The sequence below is a fragment of the Convolutriloba macropyga genome, chromosome 8, assembly GCF_964194025.1.
Source record: "Convolutriloba macropyga chromosome 8, txConMacr16.3, whole genome shotgun sequence".
NCBI lineage: Eukaryota > Metazoa > Xenacoelomorpha > Acoela > Convolutidae > Convolutriloba > Convolutriloba macropyga.
Window position 1 is genome coordinate 66,598,557 of NC_134475.1, and position 19,971 is coordinate 66,618,527.

Genomic DNA, 19,971 nt, shown 5'->3' on the forward strand with positions numbered 1-19,971 from the left:
CTTTAATAATGTATTCCTTGGCAATTTAACCCCATTTGGCTTCTGATATTTTTTCTGTATGCTTTTTTATTTTTTTATTTTCTTTATAGCTAATATCAATATCCCCCTATTTCAAATTTTGAAATTTTCTTGTCTTTTGTAGTGCTTCATGTTTACGTGATTTTAGATCCAATTCCTTTTTTGTTTCTAGTGTATTTTGCATGATAAGGGTCAGGAAATCATAACAATATATTGTGCAGGGACTAATAGTTAGCTTGAACCTAGTTTTTTGTCGTTTTCATCTTCCAGAGACAACGTGTGGCTGATCACAACATACATTTTCTCTTGAGCCATGTTCTTTTGGTTCTTCAAAAAGTTCTCATTTGTTAACCTGAAACTAATTCTCAAAAAATCGAATAGTGATCTGAAATAAATATGAGGACAACGTTTGGGCTTGAGGAATACTCGCAGAAAAAAAGTTCATTATTTTTTGGTGTACTTTGTTTTTCTTGTTGTAGAAGTTATGTTGATTAGCTGCAGAGCGCTGCAGGAGAAATTCCAATTTTGATGGGCGGCTCTTACATCTTCATGAGAGTTTTGAAAATAATAGTTTCCTAAGAAAAATTGCGATTAATCTAATTACCATTTCAAAGTTCTATTTGAATACAATCGTTGAATGTTAAATTGCTTATTTAATCATCAATTTGATATATCAAATAACTTGTTGGCGCAAATAGTTAAAAGAAACATCCGACATCAGTCATCAAAGCTACAGAACTCGAAATGTTTATAAAAACCCGAAAAATCAAATTTTTTTTTAAAAAAATGTACAAGATGTGATTGAGAGTTTGTCCATCACTTCTATTTTTGAGAACAGAGCTACCACAGAATATAGTATCTGATTAGAGTAGTCTCTAAGTTTTTTGAGGATTCAACAGAAACTATTGAACCATACTTTGTTAAGTCGTTATTGTTGATTCAACATTTTTACGGATTAAACAGTCAACAGCGAGTAAAAATCAGGTAAATGATGAGAAAAAATTCGTTAATTGTTTTCACCAAATTGTTAAGATAGTGCAAAAGCATTATGACATTGCGTTAGGAAACCTTAGAGACAGTTACAAAGAGTACTTGACTTTCATAATGACCAGGATTTGATTCTTAACCAACTAAGAACTTTTATGTTATTTTCTTTCTAGATATAAAATAAGGAAAATACAAATGTAGATAAGTTACCCTACAGTTAGTAAGCAGAACAACTATCATTTTACTGAGGCCCTACACTTTTAAGGTTCGAATTTCTCAAAAAAGATATTCTTAACTTCAATCAGACATAAAGTGACAGTCCTTCGAACAACCAAATGAGTGAGAGTTTCGTAGAGATTACTACTCAAGTGGAACTAGGGAAAAGAAACAGACCGGCTTAAAAATTGAGTGAATATCGCGTTCCGCGGATACTCTTGAGCAGTCGCATTTAATTTGGTTTGCCGACTTGCCGGACATCAACAACAATACGAACAGCATCGAAACTGCAACTTTGTTTTGTGGACCAACGGAACTAAGCAACAGCAGCCGCTAAAAGACCAAATAGACAATAATAATCAATTGATTCCAAGGGAAATAGTCAACTCAAGATATTAGACAAAAGGCAAGTTTACCTACTCAGTTCGTTTTCGAGACAACCTTCCCAATCAGAAGGCTACCTAACATAAACAAAACAAAAGCTTAACGTGATTTCTTCGAGACTAAAGATTGAAAAAATGATCACATACAGCCACAGATGCTATGATTAAAATTAAAAAAAAAATTTTTAGAAGTGAGATAATCACTCCGGACGCATGTTGGCAGAAAAAAGTGAAGTCTTTCAATGGGTAAATGAAAACATACCAAATCACGGAGATATTGAAGAACATCGTATACTACTTGTCGACCGTTTTCAATACACATTGCGGGTCCGCAATCTAATGAAAAAGAGTCACTCAAACAGCATGAAATGGCAGATTTGAAAAAAGCGTTGAGAACAGAGAATTCAGATAAGTCTCATTAAGAAAGATGATTTGACAGTTTGGCACAGTGCGCAAGAAAACTGGATGAAAATTGTTCATAAATGGTTTAGTCATTGAAGACAGATTTTTGATTTGAAGGGTTTGGGAACCTCTGTGACAAGAAAAAGGATTATCCGGTCTTGGTCACACATTGCGGGCTTATAAAGGATTTGGGAAACCAGTCATCTCCAGTGACAGCCACAATAAATAGCAAAAAATTCAAATCAGACCGTAATAGGCAGGTACAACAACCCATCAAAATTAAACTGATGAAATGCTCAGGTTTCTTCCCGTGGTCATGCTACCAATTGGATTAAAAAAGAACTCAGTGTTGCAAAGTCGCACTGGTCGAATTAACTTAAAGTCCTGCATATAAAATTTTTAAATCGCTTTGTTAAACAACAAGCAGAGGAACTGTGAAACTGAACAAGAAAAAAGAGGGAAAAATTAAGCTTCGACTGCAACAAAAGGAATGCGAATTACGTCTGCAACAGCAGTAACAAGAATTACGCGTGCAACAGCAACAACGAAAACAAGAACTCCGTCTCCGACAACGATTGCAGGAATTCGATATCGAACAAACAAAAGCAGAAGCAGAGAAACAGCAGCAACAGCTCCAGATTGAACTGGAAGAGGGAATCTGACGACCAACGTGATCTGCTATAGACGTTGAAAGCGGTCAGGAAACAGGAAACTACAAAAACAAAGGGCAAAATTAATACCCGAAACATTGTCCTTTGCTCAACCACTGCCTCTATATGTGAGCAAGCAATTTTCAAAAATAGTCAGTTAGCGGGACTAACAAGAGAAGATATTCAGTCTTACCGGGGTTTTCCACAGCATTCAATACACGTGCACAGGGCTTCTTAGTTTCGATGTGAGGTCTGATCAGTCATCAATTTCAGCATGGTACATCAAAGACATTCAGAGTGACAGATCAGCAAAAAGATTTCTCTAAGCAGACAACTCATCTCCAAGAAACATTAACTTTTCTAACCAGAATCGGAGACAAAGTTGCACACACAATTCTTGCTACGGATTTGCCGAGAGCCGTGAAAGAAGCACAGTGAACCAAATCAATCCCCCAAGTCATTTGACTACACGGAATGAGCTTGTTTACAGTGGCTTGTCACAAATCAAACTGGCTGAGTTTTTGGGCATCTATTTGGGTCGCCAGAGTAGTTTGGTTGATGAGTCGTTTTTCATCGAAAAAAATTCAGCAATCCTGAAAAGAAGCAATTTTTGAAGAGTAGTGTCACGGGTCAAACAGAAGCACGAATATGAACTTTTGAATTCATTTCACATTCCTATAATCAAGATTGGGATCTACTTTGCTATACGTATGGTAGATCAATTTTAATAGAAGACGCAGAGCTCAAAAAATATATAAAATCATCCTCGAATGCGGCTCCACATCACCATCAACTTTGCAAGACTGGTTACAATGGCGGTGAACACGTTAAATTGTTTTGGATACACATCCTACCTATAATCAAGATGCGCGCTGAGTTCTAAAGAAATTGTCTCCCCCTTTGAGAGAAGAATAGTTTTGGTTGCTTCAATAAAGGTGACTACTGAGAGATTTTGCGGTTCAAAAGCAGTTATTCTTAAAAATTTGTTGGCGTAGACAAACTCATAGTTTGAGAGACATAAATTCCAAAGTTGCAATAAACTGAACAGGAGCTTTTTCTGTTCATACGCTGAAGACTCAAGCAATTCCATTATATCGAAAGTCTTTTAAAAGACGAACGGCTAAAAACTCGGTTTGAGATCAGTTCAAAACTGTGAAATTAATTGAACCGCGAGAACGTGTCTGGACTTTTTGACTGTGCCTAAACTCTTGCAATCAGGTCACCTATTCAAGGTCTGCAAAAATTTTGGGAAAAGTTCAAATGAATTGAAACAAATGAACTGCAAGAACTTGTCCGGAAACTTTGAGTGTGTCTAAACTCTTGCAAACAGGTCACCTATTCAAGGTCTGCAAAAATTTTGGGAAAAGTTCAAATGAATTGAAACAAATGAACTGCAAGAACTTGTCCGGAAACTTTGAGTGTGTCTAAACTCTTGCAAACAGGTCACCTATTCAAGACTGCAAAAGCAAGACCTGCAGTTTCCCTATCTGCAGAGGGCGACACAGAAAACATTAGCATTGAGATTTCTCTAGTAAAAAAGCCAGAACGAGTGTCTCAGACGCTACAACATCAGGCAATGAGTACTCTCGTTCTTACAAATTAAGCTGACAGACAGAGAGCACAGCCTTAACGTATTCGCAAAATATGAAGCTGTATCGTCAATCTCATTTGTAAACAAATCAATTGTGTCTAAACTGTCTAATGCCAAAAAAATTCTGTGTCAACCAGGATCGAAAAAATACATTTAGACAGAACTAGTACAGATTGCTGTTTCGGAACATGAGAAGCAGTGGCCATTGATAAATTTTCAATCCTATTTTCAAGAATCGAAAAACCATTGTCCATTTTTGAATAATTTTTTGAATCAAGCTTACAATCTGCATGATCTTCTAATTATCCTGGGAGAAGACTGCTACGTCAAACAGCCGCCAGCACAAATCGAAAGGTAAGAAAATTCCAGCACAAAAAACCTCACAAGTTGTCCTATCCTTCGTCACAGCAGTCTTCGACTCGCTTGGGATACGTTTACCCTTTACCAAAGCACTTGAGCAGTAATGGGAAAAAGGGTTGTCAATAGAGCACTTAAAGCTGTTTAAAAATTGGTGCTCTGAACTGAGAGAAAAACAGAACAATATCGAATAGCCAAAGTTTTTTCAAAAACGGTGCTCACGATTTCAGACGCCTCGGCAGAAGCAGATAGTATCTGTAAGAAGAATTAACGTTGAAATTAATTTATGTCATTGTGAGAGTGCTCTGTAAAAACTATCAGAAACATGACAAAACCACAGTTCAAATTTTTTTTCTTAGAATACATATTTTGAGCGGAATTTTCAAAATTGATTACACAACAATCATTGGACAGCTTCAACTTTGGATCAACGTCGACTACACTCAGAAAATTAGAAACAACAATGTTCAATGCTAACAGCAGTAGGAATGTCGGAAAACTCATCAATGGACAGATTTCGAGGCGTCAAGTGTTTTAAAAACTTGCAGTCTTTGAAAACTGAATAGGTCAATTGAAAAACTCAAAGATTACTTGTGGTTAGACCACTCGGCAGTTCTACGAACTGATGACAACAAATGCTCAAAGCCTTTGTGTCATCTGCACGATGTCCAAGCTGCGCAAGACATCAGTACCGCAGCAAGAGAAAGTCAAGTAGATCAGGCATTTGACTGGAAACGACAGAGCAGCATCAATTGAATCATAAACTTTTTTGAGAATTGCTTGAGAACAAAAAGTGGTACTCTAACAGCTGCTGAGATTCATGAAGCCGAATAAATGCTACTATGAAATATTCAAACCAAAAACTATTTGTGTTTTGAGGTCGATTATCAATTGCAAAGAGATTTAATAAACAATGAACATCGCCAAATCGTCACCCTTCATAGAAGAAGCAAAAAAGTTTTGAGTGAATGTTTGATTAACATTAGAAACAAAACTACCAAGAGCGAAGCATCCAGTTGTACAACTTCTAATGTAAAGAGTACATTTTGACAATCTATAAGAAGGCACAGATTACATGAGAAATTTTCTGCAATGAATATTTGGGATCATTGGGATACAAAACAGGCTGAGAAATTTCAAGTCGAGATGTATCAATTATAGGCACACGAACTCAATGAGAATATCTTTCAGCCATACCGGATTGGACTAATAAGAACTCATTGAGGCCAATTTTTTGCAGCAAAACGGGGTTAGCTGGTTTTACCTCTCACTTGTCTAACAACCAGAGCAGTACACATCGAAGTTGTCCAGTCATTAGACACCGAGTCATGTCTATCCGAAGCATCGTGACTAATGCAAAATAGCCCTGATAACAAAACATGGCTGCCCAAATATCGTCATCAGTGACAACAGAACGAACTTCGCTACATTTTAATGGAATCTGGAAAAGACTGATTCAAAGTTGCAAGAATTTCAAGATTAAAATCTCGGACAATGTAAGCATTACTGATGACGTTCTCAGCATAATAATATTTTAAAAAAATCTATGGAAAAAATGTGAACGGAAACTCCTGAGACCAGTAAGTGGAGAGTAAGAAGACTTGACAGCACTTACAGAAAGTAACTTCCTTCTAGGACGTGAAAATGCAAGTACACCTTTGATGCCGAATAATGAACGGTAGTATGATCCGAGAAATTTTCCTAAATGGCTCAAGCACAAGGTTGTTTGTTCTGAAAAAGATGTTCTCGCAAACATCTACATCAATGGAACCACAGATCAAACTGTTCAAAAGAGCGTTTGCAAAAAAATTTTAAAAAGGCAAACTCGTTTGGCTATTGGATGAATCTGTTAAACGCTGCGAATGCAAAAATAAGCTAGTCATTGAAATCTTCACTGGCATTCATTGTATTGGTAGCAACAGGTAGTTAGCAACAAAAAATTTTTATGACTGAACAAATGGCTAACGTCAGTACATAGTTTAACACGAAGGATATTCTTAAATTCAACCAAACTTAAAGTCACAGTCCATTGAACGACCGAGTTGCTGATAGTTTCAACCAGATTATTATTCAGTTGGAATTAGAGTCATCGATGATCCAAGCTGGCGTAAATTTCAGAACCAGGCTGCGAAGATTGAATTGCCTTCAGATTATTGAGCAGCAGCAATAAAACAGGAGGTGTTATAAATTCCTGCACTTTTTGAGAGTTGAGGGATCAAAGTTTGTCTTTTTTTTTACTCTGTTAGCTTTCATATCTAGTCGTTATATTCAATACAACCGTGGTTAAAAGTACTTACTTATGATTGCCCTATAAAATTTGCTGGCGTGTTACAAATAATTTGGTTTCTATTTTTTAAAATCATATTGTAAAACAATTTGTAAAATGACAAGTTTTTTAAGCTGTCAAACAGAATACTGAATCGTCCTCTTCGTTATTTTAAGAGAGAACTTCTTGTGTGACTTTTTTACAAGCCTGAAATTGTACAATCTTTTACAACTCTTAAACAAAATTGAAAATTATTTTAAAACAAGTCAATAAAATTGAACTTTATAAAAAAAATACTTGCAGTTTCCCGGTTTTTATTTTTGGGAAATGAATTTACTTGTAGAAAGTATACACTACACTATTTCTCGTTTCGTTTTTTTTTGAAAAAAAATGATTGAAAACAAGAATAGCATTTGAACTGTTTGTAATCAAAAACTTTTTTGGTAATAAACAGATATAGCATAGAGCTTTATCAAATTTTTTGCTCGCAAGCGGTTGAGCATTTACTAGTTCAATTTACGGCTATCTGACGCGTTTTGCGTTTTCGGCTTTAACATTTGAACATTTTGGCTCTGTTAATCGGAATATAAGAAATGATGCAGTTATTTTATTTGCACACATTTTAACTTTTCCGTGTTGGATGATGTCTCATATACTACACCTGCTCAAAACAAAAAACTGATTGAAATTCTGAGATTGAATCAAATTCATAATTTGATGTCCCTATGAATAACGTGAAACAATGAAAACATGTTTTAGAACAAGGAAACTCTTGATATTTTTAGTAGAATAAATATACTTTGTTGACAAGAACACAATTCTTCAATTATTTATGAGCTGTTTTTGTAGTTTTTTTAGGCTTTTTTTTACCATTCTTAAGTTTCAGAATTTTGAATGCAATGTTCATTGTTTAAATTTCTTTATAACATTCATTTCTCTTATTTTAGGAGCTCGCTTTTGAAGTTGCGTTACAAAATGTCTGAAAAGACGACAGTTATAATGATAATTTTGCGACGTTTGCACGCAACACTTAAGAATAAAACAAAAGTTAGACTCAACATTAAAGGACAATTAGATCGTGTTTGCATGAAAGAATGAATATTTCAGACTCCAGTTTGTGTGAAGAGAATTAATTTCAGCCCCGAAAGGAAACAATCCAAGTTTGTTCATGTCTTAACTGTGACATTAAGCTCTTCTTTTTAATTAGAAGATTTCAAGTCCATGTTATTCATCTGGGCGTGAAGTCATTTGAAGTATAAATCTTCAGGAATTTATTCAGCGCCAAAATTTTCTTCACCTTGTTTTGTAGTTATGGGCAATAAAATTTCCACAATTTTGTAGGAAAGCCTTGAAATGGTGGGAAATTTCGCTGAAAGTGGGAAAATTTTCCCTTCAAAGGTCGGAAATAAGTTACTTGGTTTGATCAAAAAGGTTGTTGAAAAAAGAATAAAAGATTAAAATTCTCTTGAGAAATTTGAAAGCCGTTAATAGCGAGAAAAAGAGAAAAATTCAAAGCCTTTCAACCTTTTTCTCGAGATACTAAATTATCGATTTGGAACCTTAAAATTTGAGGTAAGAATTTGTAAATGTATCGCTGTGCTATGGCTGAAATATTTCTCGCATTTGTCGGTCAAATATTTACTCAAATGCGTTGCAAAATGATTTAATGTTTTGTTAGGATTTCAATTTCGAGTGAGACTAATCTTTTTCAACTGTTACTCGAGTACCATTTCATTAAAAGCCCAAATTGCGGGCGCAAATCAATTGCCTGTAACAACTTTACTTCTTTTGAATTTGGGTGATTAAGTTTGAAGGGATATTCTAGAGGGATTTGAGTAAAGCTCTAATCAAATATTTCAAACGTGCTTGCATTAAATTTGGAGATATTAATCGGAATTCAGCGGACGGGATAGAAACCCTTCGTTGGATCAAAATTTAACCTGTTCTAAAGGTGAACTTGCTATCATCCTTATGTCTGTCAATTATTTCACAATTCTGTTTCATTCTCAAATACCAACACTTCAAAAATTTCAGATTTACTTAAATTTGATTGGTCTAAAATTATAGCGTTTTATATATTTTCCCGTTTAAAAAATTCCATAAAAATTGTGCGCTTGATAATATTGTATTTTTTCAGCGCAGTGCACAATTTTTGCTGTGGTTATCTATTTTGTTTACAACTTTGTTATGTTACCATCATAAAAATATTACTAAGAGATTAAATTGGTAATTGATTCCCCGAAAATTAGGAATTATAAAAATTAACCTATCTTATCACATATGCTGCTTTCTAAGCTTGCTTGGTTTATTTATATAATAAATCAATGCATTTTCGATGGTATATTTGTAATTAGTCATATATATTGCTTTCAATTTTTATTTGTTACAGGAAAATAAATTAAAGCTTTAAAGCCTTTTTTCAACAGAATTATTAAGCTTTGAAACCTTACATGAAAATTGGCAACGCGTCAATTCATTTCCTTTAAACGTTTCAGCTTAACATTTTCACTTTTTTCATGTTCCGTCTTAATTTTGTTCCCATTTTTGCATTTTCATTCCCTCGCTGTTTGACGTTTTTAGATAATGCAAATTTTAACAAGAATTTAAAGTTTGATTACTGAATTTTCCTCCACCTTTTATTTTCCCACAATTTTCTAATCAAGTTTAGTAGTTTTAACCAACAATAAATAAATAAGGAAACATTCATTTATTTTGTGAGCTTTTTGTTTACTTGTGTTTATTTGCGTTGTTTATCACAAACGCACTGTCTTTTACGAGATGCGGGAGTAAAAATTGCATGATGGAAGCAAAACTGAGCTACAATTGTTCCCATTTTTTACCTTCCATTTCCATTTGAACTGGTAAACAGGCAATTTTAAACTCCTTAATGGTAAGCTGGGAAAAAGTTGCACCACATACTCTTACATATATAAGGAAAGCAAAAATAGTTGTTATGTGTTGGTGTGATTTTTGTGACGGCTGACTCCGAGATATTTATTTGTGTTATCTTAGCACTAACCTCTCTTTCCCTCTCTCAGAGTAAAAATGGGGAAAAGTTATCTTCCTTTTCCCTTCCGTCCCCCCACTACCCTAGTCCATATTTTCCATGCTAATTTTGCAAGCAGAAATTGATAAGGTAACAAATTTGACAGGAGGTTTGAAAAGAGAAATACAAAGTTCTCTTTCTCTCTTACCCAAACTCACTTTTTTAGCTTCGCGTTGTTCAGTGCATATTTTGCTCAATATTATTTCATTACTACACTTAGTTAGTTTTTCAAAAAAAAATTCATTTATCAATCAAATAGTGTCAGGACAAAATACCCAACGCCAAAATGCCCAGAATGTACCCAATATTTTACCATACATCAAATTATCAGAAAATTATCTAAGCTAATTGTACCTAAGAGACATAAATTATAGTATCGTTTTTTGTTTGAAAAACGAACACAGGGTAACCAGCGGCCTCGTTACTCTGTAATGTGACTCGATTTTATATAGTCACAAGCAAGCATGAGATCATATATTTTGTCATTGGGTAAAAAATCATTTAACAACTAAATTATGATATATTGCTCTAACCCTGTCATTATAGCCCAGATTCGTGATTAGTCTACGCTCGGAGGAGATTTAATCAGATAACGGATTAGGTGTACATTTATTTGTTGGAACCCTCTGCGCTTATTTTTACAAAGCGACTGTCAATTGAATTCAAACGTCGGCCATTATTTATCCAACCCAATTTGTTCTATTTAACTCGCTCTATCTCATTCACAATTTTATGTCTTTTCTGCAACAAATTACAAAGCAGGTTATTCTGTTAAATAAACCCAAAGCTGTCATTTTACGTGCTTCTGGCGATTCAAAGAATCTTCCTGGAGTAATTCGTAAAAATATTTGAAAGGGACAAAACCTAGTTTGAACCTTTTGAACTGGAATCTCTCAAAACAGCCTTTTATAGCTAACAGAGCAAAGCGTCGTAAACCAGCTAGTTATAACACCTTTTATAACGACCGCAGATTAATAACCAGCTCCAGAAAGGGTTAAGGCAGTAACTGATATTGTGTACTACCAAAAAGAACCAATAGAAATTAACTGTAAAACCCAAATTTTACAACCCTGTTTCCCACTTTTACGTCAAATTTGGTTATATTTAACCGATTTATTGGTTCGAGTTATGAATTCTGCTATGAATTTGAGGCAATTTATTAAACAGGAACATCAAACTGAATAAATTTGCTTCTTATTATCTTATAATTTACCCGGTCATCCAAATATTATTTTACAATTAGAGACTGATAGAGCCATAATTTGCCCAAATGGTTAAAGAGAAGGTTAGTTTTCTTTGTGGCAACATTAAAAAGAATATCTTGCGCCGATCGGGCACTGTTGACAATTCGGCGCCCGGCTCACCCTCGATTGCCCGAAACATCACAAGCACTTCATCATTTGACAAAAACAACACGCGAACAAGTTTAGATGACTCACGTGAAGAAATTTTGTGTATTTTTGACAAATCTTTGACATTACAACATGACTCAGACGACATTTCGACATCTTTTGAAATTCCCCCCGAACCCCCTCCGAGGATTTATTTCCCACAAGCACGATCACCAAAGTTGACGGGGTCTCACGGGGGCGAAAGAATAGAATCTGTTCAGTTGATTCAACCTGTAATTGAAAGTGCGAATTCAAATAACCAACATGACGACAGAACTCCCTCAGAACATTCTAGATCAACGGCTAGTGAAATCTTCAGTCATCAAGCGCCGAGTATTTCTTCAAGTCATTCGTCTAATTCTTCGACAGAATCGTTTCATTGTGATGGTTGCCATTGTTCTAGAAAATCATCGCAGCTTCATATAGCCACATGCAGTGGAACCCACTCACATTTGCATTATTCGAAACAGATTCCCAATTATAGTTACGATGAGTACTCTAAAACTACTTCAACTTCAAGTCATCAATCGGTTTCAATCGGAAGTTCCGACTCCTTAGACATCGGGAGTCTAGCTGCCGAACACAGTTACTCAGCCGCCCACCAAAACCGACTCTCAACCACGGACTCGATTCTCCCCCCGAGAATTAAACCTTCGGCTTTGGGTTCTTGCAGTCGTCCCGATGGTCGGCGGCGTAGCGGGTGCATCGCATCTCAACCTCAGTCGAAGAAAACGCCATCGCCTCAACCACCCCCATTTTTACCCCCTAAGAATTTCATACCCTCCACATCGTCATCGGGTAAAAAATGCGAATGCGCAAATTGTAGATTATCGTACGTTTCATCTTCAAAGAATTCAAACAGCTCAAATCCAACGCAAGCTTGTGATACATTTTCTATAATTGACCGAAATTCGACGATCGAAAGCTTAAACATGACGCCCTGTACGCCTAAACGAAATGCCAGATTGTGCGAAAGGAAGGTTCCGAAAGATTGTCCAGAGTATGAAAACCATTTGGAAAACTCGAAGCCTAGCGATTCAAGCTGGCCTGAAATAGGCGAAGTAGTCCCGACAGTTTCAGCCTTTTTGCAAAGCAAGAATTGCAGCAAAAGACGAAGTTCGTTTTCAAAAAGTTTCGACAAAGTTCCGCTGAGTTTAACAGTCCACGAAGTGTTTCAAGGTGCGGAATTTGATTCATTTTCACCGAAACTTCCCTTTTCAGAACAGATTTCAGGTTAGTTTTCAATTGAACGCTTTTCGGAATCTTTTTCCTTACTTTTTGTAGTTGAAAGTCATAATAAACAGATGTGATCATTAATAATGTAACTTGTAAGATTTGCTTCCGGATTCTTCTTAACAAAACAGTTCTTCTTTATGTTCAATATATTTATTCCGCAGACAACACGTTGAAGAAAAAAAATTGAGAATTAGTTTTTTGAACTATTAATTTTTTGTGGGTCCACGAAGTTAAACAATGTCTTAGTATCAAATTGTACAATAAGAGCTAATATAGAAAAAGTTTCTGGAGTCTTGGAAAACTATTTAACTGTTTATCCTTTTATTGCTACAATAGCTTGATTGTTAAAAAATGAGCAAAATTTTTGCAAAATTTTTAGGTCATAAACTACTTCTAGACTGTTTTCTCGTAGAGATGCAATTAAGAACTAAATTTGATTCGAAATTAACAGTCAATTAGTTTTTGTGCTATAAAAGTTTACGTGAATCTTTATTTTGACAACAATCGACTTATAATAAAATTTCTTCCATAACAATAGCATTGACAATTCTACATTTAAGTAACTCAGCTTTTGAATAGACATCAACCTATAATTTTGTGCTTTGAGCAGTACGTGATTCAAAATTTTTCTTTTACCTTTCAATTGTCACTTCATGAGCAAAGCTCAAAATTCTACGCGTTGTTTGGACTCGGATTTTACCGTCTCAAATCTCCAAATTAAATCACCGCATTTCAAGAGCATAAAAACATCACTTAAAATGCAATTGTATTTATAGAATGTAATCAAAATATGGTAAAGGTTACATTTTTTTAAACCGTGGAGTTATTCTAAGAAAAATGGGAAATCCGTAACTTTTGATTTTGAAGACAACACAAGTTTGCTCAGAAATGGGTTGTCGCCAATTGCTATGAGTTCTTTAAAGCCTTTGAAAAATTACAGTCGATAAAATTATATTTTAAGTTCGGTCGCAAATAATGATAAAAAGTATTTGAATGATTTTATAAAGATATTCAATCTGGTTTTACTGTCAACAAATGGCCATAAATTTGACACTTTGTTTTGCATAAATTTTTCAGTCTACGTAGCATTAAAACGAAAATGGATGTTTCTTGGTTGTTTATTGATAACATTTGGTAGCTTTCAGTTAAATAGTGGATTTGAGAGATAGCACAAGCAAAAACTACATAATTTAAGAAAAAATTGGCAAGCTTATAAGGTAGAATCATACGCGCGATCGTAATCTCTCTGTCTCAAATAACTTCATTTCATGGTGGAAAAAATTTAGGGCCGCTATTATCTATGTGCAGCTATCATTCCCTAGTTGAGATCTAGACTTATGAAAGTAAAGTGCTCGGCCAAAATTAACCATGAAAAGACCATGCTCGACCGAAATGGGCTATGAAAGACTTTGTATTGATTTTGGCGAGAGCCTCGACTGTATTTCCTCCAAGAAATGATCAACCTAGACAGCGTATTGACCAAAAAAACGTTTCATGACAATGTATTGACAAATAAAGAACGTATCAACCAAGTATTGACGCCAAAACGTGACCAATGGCAGAAATATCGAGTAATTTTACTTGATTTTGTCGCCACTTTTCACGACCCATATTTTAAGATTAGAGTTATAAGCGTTTGTCGAAACCAGTCAAAATAAGCAATTTTATTTCAAATTTGGAATCTTTTCCGTTTATGCCCCCCTCCATCTTAGTGAGTGCATTTTATCTGAACCCCCCAGTTGCACGTGCCAAAGTTTTACGTAAAAAATTTCTAAGTAATGGCACGTGCTCTGTAACTGGGGGCGCATAACGTACTGGAGGGCACAAACGGAAAAGATCCCAAATTTGCTTTAAAATTGGATATATCCGCAACTGGATTTCACGATTAGTGTTTTTGAGGATATCGTGAGAAAGTAGTGACATTTTTTTGGTTCTCGCAATTTTTGATCAATTTCTGAATTAAATTTGTGGATTTTATAACAAAATTTGGCATTTGAAAAATATAAAACTCCTCACTCGCTCTTTTTTAACTTGTTATTGTAAAACTGTTCTGGTTCTCTATAGAGCAGACATAAGAGCAGTTGCTAGTTTACTTTACTGCGTTCAGCAGGAATTTTTAAATTGCCATCGCTAACCAATTGCTCGTCAAAGTTGTCTTCAAAAATCTTATCTGACTATAAGAAAAAAGTATCCAAATATTCTACTAGTAATGCGTGTACGGTAGGTTTCGAACCAAGAGAAGAGATTTACAACAAGAAAATTAAAAATTAGAAAAATCCATATTTTTTTTGGTTTATCTTTTTTTTAATCTCTCTGGCTTGATATGAAACCTACCGTACACACATTACTTCTACTAAGGCTCTTCCATGACCTTTAAAAGACCTAAGGGGGAACAATTCAATAATTTCTGGAATTAATGGAGAGATTTTTAAACTATGCAAATTATTATCCTAGTTAAACACACTTACTTATTCAATTACATCAAACTGAGTTAATACTTGTGTCGCGTCAAAAAATAGACTGCTTATAAATTTGATCCCTATTTGGTCGTGCGTAAATTACTTAAACTACGTAAGCATTTCATCTCAAAACTATTAGTAGCTGAATTTTTAATGCAGTGTAATTGCATAGAAACTGTCTGCTTCCGATATTTAATACAAATGTCACAACGATTGTAATTTTAGGCAATGACGACCGATTGATGAAAAAGACGCGTCAAAGTCTGCTCCTCTCAAATGTAAGTTCCTCCTCTTTTTTCAACTCACTTCCTGTAAAATTAAGCATGAAAAATTAGGATATAAATTCATGGCGTCTAAAAACCCAGCTGCAACGAATATTGTGGCCGACAGGGCGTTAAGCCGACAAGTGATAAATTTGAAATTTAGCCATCAGATTAAATCTAATTGGTCAACGGATCGTTTCAACAAAGGCCTCCCCTTTTGAAACCTAGAAAATAATTGTCCCCACCCTTCTAAAATACACAATGTATTTACGGTTCAGATAAGTTCTGATTGTTCAAAAATGTGTTCATTTAAACTCTAGTCAAAAATTATCTCCCTCCCCTTTTGCAATGGGGAAGGCGAATGCTGGTAAGATCTTGGTCGTCAAATATATTCGGTCAAAAGACCACCATTGGTCCAACCAATTTTATACGCGCTGTCCAGATGTCGGATTAAATTCTCATTTTTGGTTGTCGGCTAAACACTCGGGTGATCGGCAAGAACTTTTAAGGGCATTGAGCAATTATGTGATTTTTACCTTGCTTTCTATGTACGTTTGATTGAAGTATACAAACAATTTATTGTTGGTGCATTTTTACAGAGGTATGGATGTATATAGTTTGTTCATTTAAGAAAGGTGGTTGAGGCTGTTAGAAGTGTTTGAGTGCTAATTGAGAATTGTAAATGAACCTAAAAGCTGTCAAAGCTAATCTGAGGTTCAGACAGTATGCATACATTACCACCACTACCACCCCACTATAGCACCCTCATTTGAAAACCCTATCACGTCTCTGCTATATTTGACACGTAGGGCTTCAAATCTACTGCTTTCAATAATCACCCCTCTTTCTAGCACTCTAGTTCCTACAACACTACCCCCCCCCCCCTCCCCCCTCCCCCGGTCTAACAATTCCTCACTCTAATATTGCATCTCACATGCACTTAACAAGACTACCTCGGTAGGTGTATGAACTGAATTTTGTACATTTATGAAATGTTCATTAATTTTGAGGAGGAAATATTTATTTTGAAAGAAGGGAAACAAGGCTGTTATTGCGTATACAGAGCAATTTCTTATAGTTGCTTCCCAAAAACATGGAAAAAGTAGACTGCTGAGATATTGTGGATTTTGAAGGTAAACAAGACGACTCGTTTGAGACTGTGCGTAGCACAGAATTTTCCAACTTATGTCTGAAATTTGTCAAAAAAATTTTCTGTGTTCTGAGAAGAAGAGCTTTTTTAAGTAAATTTTGTGGGGAAACTCAAATTCCTGAGCAACCCTGAGTGTGACTTTCGTTATTATGAAGAAGATCAAGTTCAGAACAATGAACATTGAGCAAATTTTTCCAGAGGTAAAACCATAGAACTCGTCAATTCTTTCCAATATAAGACAGCTTTCCACAGAAACTTTTTTTTTCTCATAACAAAATGCATTTTTTATTTTTGGCAAACTGAAAAATTTTGCTTTAAAATGTATCTATTGTGCAACAATTTGAACAATTGAGTGTTTTGTTAGACGCGATTCAAAATTTGGGCTGAGCTCGATTTCACCGCGGATACTTACGTTAAGAAGTAACTAAACTTTAATGAGGCGCGAACTTTTTTCCAAAAAATTTCCGCTATGTTTTTTGTAAATTACTGACAAGAATTTAAAATCAGGGCTCAATTAATAACTGATTCTATTTGCAATAAACGAGGCCCAACGAGATTATAATATGGTTTCAGAGTTAAGCTCATGGTTCTTATGGCTCTGACAAATCGTTTTCGTAAAAACTTTGTGATCTTGAATTTTGCTTTTATTCTATTTTTGAAGCCCAATGACTCAGTGTCCCCAACCAACGATCCAATTAATTTGAACATGAAGTATGAAAGAACATAAATAATTCTTTGAGTTGTTATGTAATGTCTGTTAAGACTTTCATAGAGGCATGAAACAACATAAACAATTTTTTGAGTTGTTATCTAATGTCTGTTATGACTTTGAATATATCTGTTTTTAAGAAAATATCTGTTAAATTTTGAACTCGGCATTTTTGAGCTCTAAATTGTATATTATTTCTCTCAACCTCGCGCGCAGTCTCAGTACATACAGGAAGAAAACGAGTTCTTTTCAAATTAATGCTTTAAAATTTAGTTAAATGAGTTACAAATTAATGCCGCTTACGGTTTTATATTCAACTAATGTTTTTTTGTTTTTATTCTACTCGTTTTCATTTTATTTAATTTTTTTAGCATAATTGCAAATTTTATGAGATCCCTTTTGTTTCCTTGTCAAATTAACACGTTATTGACGAGTCCACATAAAGGAAAGCATAGTAGGGGAAAAGTACAACGTTGGGAAAAGGCGTATCTGGATATATTAACAGTTTTTGTTGAACAGTTTATGCTTTTTGGGCTGAGACACAGTTATCTCGCAAAAATTTGTGTATTTTCTGTTTTGGCCTATGTTTGTCTTTTTGTTGTTGTACGCCATATACCTTATAACGACGGCGACGGGTCTCAATTGCTTCTCTAGGACGTATACCTCAACCTAGTTAAAAATTTCATTTAATAGCTGTTTGTTTTATTCAAGTTTCAAAATTCAAAAAGAAAAATAAAATTTTTCAACTCACTTCTTTGCTTTTTTGTCACCATGTAACTCAATATCCTTAGTTAGCAGCATCAATTTAATTTGTTTTGTTGATTCAAACTTTTTCTTGTGCTTGGTTGTTCGTTATGACTGATTGCTTTGATCAATTACTTTCGTCAGAAGTTTTTGAGATTTCTATATTGTTCTATTTTTGGGTTTATTGCCATGTCTACGTAGTCCCTCTATAAGGAAGACTCGTTGATGTTATCATGAGGAGACAAAAATGAGTTTCAGATAACATCTTATAATTATAGCGCCTTGAACAGCGTGATGTCGTAAAATGTTTGAAGTTTTGGCTTCTCTATATATTTGTTGATATTTAGCGGGGTCGTGACTTAGTCTCATTTTAACAGACCCTATTGGCTTCCTGAGGTGTTGCATTTCAATCCATCATCTTTTGTTGAAATGTTAAGTCTGTTAAAACATTTAAAAAGTTGTTTTCAAAAACATATTTGAGTTTTTGAGATTCGTTTTTTTTATATACTTTCTTGGTCGATTTGTAGCTCAGTCTCTGTAAACTCGGGTGAGCACTCGTTTCCAGTGAGCTATAATTTGTTCTTTATAACAGTTTTAGCTTCTTCAAACATTTGTTTCTTGGCTCTGTTACTACTGTTACTACGAGATTTTATAAAATGTTTGAGATTTTTTTTATTAGTACAATTCAAAGGGTTTTTGTTTTCCTTTTAATATATAACAATAATCGTAAGATCCATTGGCTTTCAAATTTTGCACAAATGAAAGTTGGATAATGAAATGTCTCAGTTGCATTTTTTGGAATTATAAATGAACATTTTAATGAATTCAGTTGATATCTAATGACATTAATAACTGTGATATTGTTTTCAAAAATAGAAAAGTGTTTTTGAACTTCGCACTTCTTTACTCTTTTTTGTCGACCCCTTAACTAGTTGCTTTGTTGACAGGTCTCATATCATATTTAATGAAAAATAGGTTAAACTGTTTGTTTTTATTTTGTCTGATGCAAGTTTAATTTTGTTATGATTTCTTTTTTTTAGACATCGAGTTTTGGTCGAAAATAATGTTTGTCGTTTGATTTTTTTATTGTCATTTTTAGTAGTCCTATTATCAACAATTTTCATCGACCCTCTAGTGTGGAATTATAGTATTCCATTGGTTGTTTATTGAACGATCTGTATGTTTTGATAGTTCTTATCTCTTCATCATTGTTTGTAGCCAATTAAGTCAAGAATATGGATGAGCGTGGTCGGAACATTATGTGCTTACGCACATTACTGAGCCTCCTTGTTTTTCTTTCTATTTAAACAGCTCCCTTTCTCAACCTGCAATGAAATTTGTAGTTGCTCTATGAAAATCAAAATTAGCCTTCAAGGGCTACAAAATGATCTCCATCTACAATGCGTGAGCAAAAAATTAAATTTTGACAAGAAAACAGAACAGCCTCGCATATATATTCCCCATTGTAGATTCCTCACAACAAAATTTCAAATTAACAGCTATTTTTGTCTTTTTGTTCATGCTTCTTTACTTCTTATGTGCATATTTTTTGGAGGCGAAAATTCAGGTATTTTGAACCAAAATTGATAAAATTGCAACCACTTGCTTCTGCTGAAAAAAATTACATCCACCAATAATCATTTAACTTATCATTTAACTTGTTTTTATCACTTATCTAAAATTTAACGGAAAATCCAGTTTAAAAATCTATAAATCGTAACCATAAAATGGATTGAGGAAATATAATTTTTGGAAGCTTCAATGATACGATTATGACCATGCAAAGATATTAAAATATCGAAAGCGTGTTTCCACGATTTTTCCACTTTAGTTCACTGTGACGTGTTTATTGAACTGAATGGCTGAAAAATCAGAAGGAGAACCATTAAACGATTAATCGTTACTTTGAAGTTGTTTGATACCCCTTAAAAAGGGGACAGTATTCTCATATTCCTGTATTGTGTCTAAGCCAGTCGATTAAGCGCTGCGTCTTTGAACTTGAAGTCTTAATGGAGACAAAAGCCCTGGTTTTGTTTGTTTTCCTGTTTGTCTGTTTGTGCATTGATTATTTGCTCTTTTGTATCCCCACGTGGCTAAGCATGT

At 34.6% G+C, this 19,971-nt stretch overlaps 2 protein-coding genes across 3 annotated transcripts in view; both read left to right on the forward strand.

Moving 5' to 3' along the window:
* LOC142344936 (NEDD4 family-interacting protein 2-like) overlaps window positions 1-19,971 on the forward strand; it is a 316,413-nt gene that overhangs the window by 200,574 nt on the left and 95,868 nt on the right. The gene's annotated exons all lie outside the window — the stretch shown is intronic.
* The window catches only part of LOC142344933 (uncharacterized), a 54,412-nt gene continuing 43,417 nt past the window's right edge, over window positions 8,977-19,971 (forward strand). The window contains exons 1-2 of the mRNA XM_075397018.1: window positions 8,977-12,540; window positions 15,228-15,280. Coding sequence (XP_075253133.1) covers window positions 11,187-12,540; window positions 15,228-15,280 — 1,407 coding nt within the window. The 5' untranslated portion in view covers window positions 8,977-11,186. The remainder of the gene's footprint in view (window positions 12,541-15,227; window positions 15,281-19,971) is intronic.